The 7,330-nt window shown below is 40.1% G+C and overlaps 1 protein-coding gene across 1 annotated transcript; it reads left to right on the top strand.

Annotated features, from left to right (window-relative positions):
- The first annotated feature begins 515 nt into the window (after positions 1-515).
- On the top strand, positions 516-6,917 carry gltpd2b (glycolipid transfer protein domain containing 2b). The gene is made up of 4 exons (XM_026921784.3): positions 516-941; positions 2,435-2,493; positions 2,602-2,777; positions 3,441-6,917. The coding sequence occupies exons 1-4, from the start codon at positions 872-874 to the stop codon at positions 3,997-3,999; spliced, it is 864 nt and encodes a 287-aa protein (XP_026777585.1). The 5' UTR covers positions 516-871; the 3' UTR covers positions 4,000-6,917.
- Positions 6,918-7,330: the final 413 nt, after the last annotated feature.

Here is a 7,330-nt window from a genome sequence, read left to right as displayed (position 1 = left end):
AAAGTCCAGTACAAGACTCTGAATGTTGCTATTTCATTTCTTTATTGATTTTTACATTTACCAGATGAAATCCAAACATCAAGCTGACTAGGTGAAGATTAAGGTCCAAAGGTGGCTTCCTGGTGGTGCTAGACCATTTACAATATAAGCAAACTAAATGGAGTTCTCAAAAAAAAATAATACTGGTTCACTTTCTTACTGAATCTAGATTTACCAAAAACAGCAACTGCTGCTCCAGCTATCCTTCAAAAGACATTCTTCATTGTCTTTCTTTTTTGACTTTATTTTGCATATGCTGTTTGAATTCAAGGGGCACGTTCACCCTGGCGAGTATCACAACGAGTCACTGAGTTCTGATGTTCATGACATATCAGGAAAATATGACATAATACTTGCCAGTGAGCTCTTATCGAGGTGATTCAGGGTAAGAGTATTTGCAGTCGTGTGCACTAAACAGGGTTGCTATAGGACATTGCCTTATAAGCAACAATTGGTTACACATAACTAATCTATGGACCCACAGACTGAACAACCCAACATGAAAGAGTGAAAGAGTCCATAAAACACTTGAAGTCCACAAACTGTGAAGAGAAGTATTAGAGCAGAACCAGGAGGCTATAATACCAAATAAGTACTATTTTTTTTCTCCAGCTATCTCCAGCTGTGGGCTTTATTAACGTTCAACCACAGTGCACAAGAAGACCAGAGGAAAATAAAAGAAGAAAAGATATAGGAACAGATGAAAAGCTCAATATGTGGTTTTGGAAAGCCAAAGATCTAGCGCTCGCAAGCATGGGAAGCATGGACCAGCCTGTGAACATGTGTGTGTAGAAGAAAATATTGTAAAGGAGAAGGGAAACAGGAGGGCAGTATGGGAAAGGGAGGAAGGGCCACCTTGGCTGTCATCTTCATCACCATCTTTCTTTCCTCTCTATGGCTCTGTAAGTACCTTTCTCATCGCGTTAAAATGATACCATGATTAATCCATACCATGATAGAGCAAACATTTCATTTGATCATTTTATCAAGGTCTCTTTAGCATAATAAGAATGATGTTGGACAAACTAGTACTACACACACATGTAAAGGCTGACAGACAACTGCATTCATGATTTCTATTTTTTAAGTCTTTCAAGTCTGTAATGCTAGAGTCCACTGGATGCTGCATGTGTTTCTTCTAAATACCAAAGATGGTGAACAGAAAAGCTGTAACCCAACAATAACAATACTAAACTGTTTTTTTCGGCACTATTATTTTTGGCCTTCATAATTTTCTTTTCAAATTTTTCACTGCAGACTTAAGGAACATTTTATTTTCCGGTCACTTTTTCTAATAAAAGTCTCTTCTGTTTTGTTAAAGGGGCAATATGTAATAACTGAAAGTGTCTCTACATGGCTAATAATCATGTAATTTTAAAGATACCGTTGAACCAAACATGTTTTACAATATTACTATGCAGTAAAAGTCATTAGTTGACTAAATTCAGGATCCCGTTTACATTTTTCTGGCCCGGAAATAAGCACTGCCCCAAATCGAAGCAAAGCTGCTCCCAAAAAGGCAACAAAGAGGTTGGGGTCAGTTGCAGTAAGGGAAAGTCAATCTTTTCACTGCAGTTGCAATTCACCTCACAGCCAGCAGAGGGCTCTAAAAAGAACACATTTCTGTAATTGTCATGAGTATCTTGACCTTAGATCAGACATGTTTTCAATTTTCTGATTAAGACCCTACTGTGTTTCCTGTAGTATATTGTAGTGTGGAAACAACTGTAGTGTAGTGTAGTGTGGAAACAATTGGTGCCCTGCACAAGTCCAGAAACCTGCATTTGCTCAGTATGGGTGTATGTTTGCAGAGCTTAATAAATCTAAGATTGCTGACATGACTGTCCTTAACAGCTGATATGTTTTCAACCCCCATGATCATATAAATGATGTTTATATCACAGATTAGAAATGCTTTATTTTTCATTTTGGTTCGTTCTGAACAGAAATGATATTTTTTGCATTCCTGCTCCAGCATTCCAGGTGCCCCTCTTTAGTTGGAAATTGGAAAACTATCATGATATATGACTGAGAAGATGGAAATATTTAACTGTATGGCGTCTGTCCTCATTGTTTGGCAGCTCATAAAATAGCACTTGATCCAGCACATCGTATTTATATCGCCCACTTAACTGTGTCTTAATTGTGACAGTTATTTGTCTGGTGGACCACACATTCACACAGAAGCTTGGGACTGGCAAACCTAGGAGAGCTCATTCTTTACCCATGGCAATGATTACTGCCTGTAATATACCTGTATATGACGTCATTTTATTACTGGGAAAGTTTACCTAAGCTTCTGTTTACGATGGATGAGAAATCTTTTCCAGAACTTGTCAGTATGCAATCTGCTATAATCTTCTCCTACTCCAGCCTCTTTTTTTTTTTTTTATAGATGGTGGTTTGGATCATTACTGGGACTACTGCCTAAAGGGTTCCATTAAGAAAGATCAGGTATGTCTATTGCTGTGAATAAAATGCCAACACCATAAGAGAGACTCAGAACTGTCACTTTCTCCACTTTATTACTTGCTCTTTGACCTATTACACTTGCTTCCTTAGTCTGTCAGTTTGCACTGGAGTAACACCTCATCAGAAGTCATCACACCTCCACTGGAGGTGTGTCCAGGACAGAAATTCCAGTTTGCTTATTTGCTGATGCATCTACAGGCTGCGCCCATCTCAACCAATGATGTTTTGCTAAAGCCGTACTTAGCCAGCTGGGATGAGCTCATCAAGTAAGAAAGCACATGATACAAGTTAGAAAGCAAGTACAATCTTGTCAAAAAAAAAAAAGAGAGAGATAGAGGGTTAACTTGGGCCCTCTCTAGTTCTTCAGATTCCTTATAGGTTCTTTGACTAGTTAAGCCTTCTTAGCTTCCTAAATGAGTTCTAACTGAAGCCCTAAACAAAGTCTCTGGTATAGAATTCTTCCAGTTTCTCATGGATTCTTTGGCTAGTTAAGGCTTGTTAGCTTGCTACAGAGCTTCTACTTAGAACTCTGTCTAGAAGAAGTCTCTGTTATAGAGTCCTTCATGTTTCTCAGGCGTTTTTTTGCCTAGTTAAGAATTATTAGCTTCCTAAATAGGTTCTACTTAAAACCCTCTCTAGAGAAACTCTCTGTTATAGGGTTCTTCAGGTTCCTCAGACATTCTTTGACCAGATAAGAGGTCTTAGCTTCCTAAAGAACATTCTTAGGAGAAACTCTCAATTATAGAGTTCTACACAAAACTTTTAAGGGTTGCCCCAGAGGTACTGACCAAAACTTTGTGTAGGACAAACAATAGATCTCATAGCATGTACCAAGCAACAATCACACCAAATGTTTTTAAAAAATTCTTTCTTTACAAGAAAAAGATGTTTTCATTGTTTCTCCCTGAACTGTTGGTCTTTGCTTTTAGGTTCATGGAGACCTTGGGACCAATGGTGGGTATAATCTCCCAAGAAATTGAGTCAAAGACCTCCATTATCCGCAAGCTTGCCAAAAAAGAGGAGGAGGAAAGAAATCAGCAAGCGCAAGACTCAGCCTTACAAGGTGCATATGTTTCAGTGCGCTCCATGATTGTATCAGAGCTGGAGCAGGGTTTAGTGAACTTTGGTCGGTTGACGGAATCGGGTTGCAGGACTCTACTGCGCCTTCATCGTGCTCTCCTCTGGTTGAAACTCTTTCTACACAGCCTAGCTGAAGAAAAGAGGGAAATGATGGTGCGCAGCCCATCCGAGCTCTGTCGAGAAGCTTATCGACTCACACTAGCTCAGCACCACTCATGGTGGGTGAGGAAGGCAGCGGAGCTGGCGTTCGTGGCCATGCCTGACAGAAAGGCCTTCTACAAACTGATGTGTGTGAAGACGCAGACGGAGGCAGCAGCTTCATTGAACAGAGTGGTAAAAGCCATACAGAAAGTGTATGACAGGACTCAAGTGGCACTGGAGGAACATGATATGCTAGCACTACCATAAAGACATGGAGTGTGGACATATCGGTGACATGATTAGGTATCCAGTAAGTGCATGCAATGTTGGTGATACCATATGGAAGCACAGCACTTTCGTGAGGCCATGATGATATAATGGCACAGCATGCTAGCAACATGCCATAAGGACACACAGCATGCTAGCAACACCATAAGGATGCACAGCAAGCTAACAGTACCATAAGGACACACAGCAGGCTAGCAATACCATGAGGACAAACAGAATGCTAGCAACACCATAAGGGCACAGAGCATGTTAGCAAAGCCATAAGGAGAAAAAGCATGCTAGCATGCTCTGGGTCCTTACAGTGTTACTAGCATCCTGTTTGTTCTTATGGTATTGCTAGCCTGCTGTGTGACTTTATGGTATTGTTAGCATGCTGTGATGCTAGTGATAATGTAAGGAAGTACAATGTGCTAGCAATACCATAAGCATGCCTAGCATGCTATTTATGATTAAAGGAACTGCAGAATACTAGCAATACTGTAAGGACACAAAGGAGGCTAGCAATTCCATAAGGACACATGAAAGTTAAAAGAAGTTCAGAGGGAAAATGCTGCCATGTGCACTTTGTCACAACTCCAAATTGGCCCACACTAACATCAAGGCTTTGAGTCAATGTGTAGTAAATATCTGGCAGACACTTTTTTGCAGGTCATAATTTTAGCAGGTGTGGTGTTTTTTTTTTTAAAATTAGGTCACTGTTTTATCATATCAGGGTTTATGACACACTGATACTTGGACTCTGGCCTGAGTGATTTCACAGACAGACAGATACACACAGAGAAACACAATCACCAGTCAACAGTACTGTTAACACTATCAATGGGTGTCACCATTCTGTTGGTACCAGTCTCGAACAGGTACCAAAGACCATACAGCTGCAATCATTGGACCAACCTGCAATTGCAAGACGCAGTTCCAGTTTTAGTGTGCTGAACGTTTATAGTACAGGTGTGCACTGGGATGAGATCCTGTGAGACCCAACAAACAAGCCATGTGGTGGGAACATAGAGTCAGCTGTGAAGCACGTAGGACGGAGAAATGTCATGTTCATTAATATGGGAGCGTACTGGGTGTTTACGACGTTCATCTACCATGGTTATTCTTCTTCAATAAATGCTTTTCCTAGTAACAATCTAAGATGTTTGTTAAAAAAAATCAAAAGCAAGTGCAAACAAAAATATTAACTGCAGGAGTGGGCGGGGTTAGTCAGAACTCTAGACATCAACATTTAGTGAGGCCATGAGTTAGGTTTCTTGAGATCTACATGTATTTTGTGGTCATGAATTACTTAATTCGTCTCAACTATTATAATGAAGAGACAGGGAAATCTATTGAATTGGACCATTGTGGGCACATGAAGCTAAGCGTGGAGATGATTAATAATATTCCATTTTACTTCATTCTTGGAAAAACACATAAAAACACCGGTGTCATATTTAGTGTTACATATTAAGTTACATATTACATATTAAGTCATGGGCTAAGATACTTAGTTTGTGACCTTGAAATACACTATATGGCCAAAAGTTTGTGGACAACTGACCATCACACCCATACGTGGTTCTTCCCCAAACTGTTGCCACAAAGTTGGAAGCACACAATTGTCTAGAGCGTAATTGTATCTTCCCTTCTTTTCCTTCCCTTGAACTAAGGGGCCCAAACTTGTTCCAATGCCCCCGTGCACAAAGCGAGGTCTATGAAGACATGTTTTGCCAAACTTAGAGTGGAAGAACTCGAGTGTCCCGCACAGAGCCCTGACCTCAACCCCACTGAACACCTTTGGGATGAACTGGAATGCTGACTGCTCCCCCAGGCCTCCTCGCTTGACATCAGCGCCTGACCTCACTAATGCTCTTGTGTCTGAATAAACACAAATCCCCACAGTCACGCTCCAAACTCTAGTGGAAAGCCTTCCCAGAAGAGTGGAGGTTATTATAACAGTAAAGGAGGACTAAATCTGGAATGGGATGTTCAACAAGCACATATAGGTGTGATGGTCAGGTGTCCACATTCTTTTGACCATATAATGTATTTCATGACCTCAAGGTGCATTCAAACAATTCAGAACTGTGTACCAGTTTGTGTTTACGTAGCTGTCCAGGAGTAAAGTCACCAATTATCTGTCCAGGTTTATCTCCTTCACCAGTAATAAATTACTACATAAATCATTCTAAGTGTTTATTCTGGTTTTACTGCATTTCTTGTCATTAAGCTTTTTCGAAAGCACAGCATGGAGAATTATCTGTCTGTGCTGGGTGCTTACTGATTTCAGCCATGTTTTTCTTTCCAAACAGACTGAGATGGGGTGGAATGAAGGGGTGTTTTCGGGTGGCTATAAAAAGACCAACAAGAGGCCCATGTAAACACAAACGATCTTTTTCTCAGCCATATAATACACTTGTGCTGAAGCCATGGCTTGAACCATTATATATCTTTAATCATGTTCTACATATTTTCCATGTTATTTGTACAAATCTACTATCGCACCTTTAATTTGTGGCCAAAAAACCCCCCAAATAACCATGTCATCTCACAATGCAGACAGTTCTGCTTTCTGGTACTTTGTGTACAGTGAGAGAGCTCAGTGTAGGAGAGCTGCACCCACTGATTGTAGAACCTAAACTGTTCCACTAGGAGGTGCAGTTAACTTCAGCAAAGAGCAGAACTGCAGAAGAGACCCATGCATCATGCATCTTAAGACATCTTCAAGTTGTTAAGCTGTTCTAGTTCAGGAAGTGATCGAAAACTAAACAGAACATACAGATTTGTCAAATCAGAAATTTCCTGCTCTAACACATCTACTGAACCTGACTAAATCACAATCAGAACTTATGCAATTTTTTTTTCTAAAAAGCAGATATTAAGTACAACACTAATAAAGACAATTTAGTGTCACGTGTGTTTGAATCTTATGAAGTTTATTTCACAACAACAAACACAGGCAGGAGTGTTTAATGCATTAAATCTGTTTAATGTAGTGGATCATAGTGTAACAGTAAAATCTGACCTGTGAGAGCACTGTGTGTGTGTGTGTGTGTGTGTGTGTGTGTATGTGTGTGTGTTTGTGTGTGTTTGTCACCTGCTCATGATAGGTCTATTTTAGACTCCCAAATACCATTAATGCGCCCTAATCTCTCTCTCTCTCTCTCTCTCTCTCTCTCTCCCTCTCTCTCTGTGTGCTATTGTCATTCATATAGAGAGAAAAAGAGAGGAGAGAGATTTAGCAAGAGACAGAGGTTACAGTAATGATTTGTGAAAGTCAGACTGGATTGAGATTAAATACGCTAATTTAAATGACTGACATTCTAAG

The sequence above is a fragment of the Pangasianodon hypophthalmus genome, chromosome 27, assembly GCF_027358585.1.
Source record: "Pangasianodon hypophthalmus isolate fPanHyp1 chromosome 27, fPanHyp1.pri, whole genome shotgun sequence".
Taxonomy (NCBI): domain Eukaryota; kingdom Metazoa; phylum Chordata; class Actinopteri; order Siluriformes; family Pangasiidae; genus Pangasianodon; species Pangasianodon hypophthalmus.
This window is presented reverse-complemented; position numbering and strand designations above follow the sequence as displayed.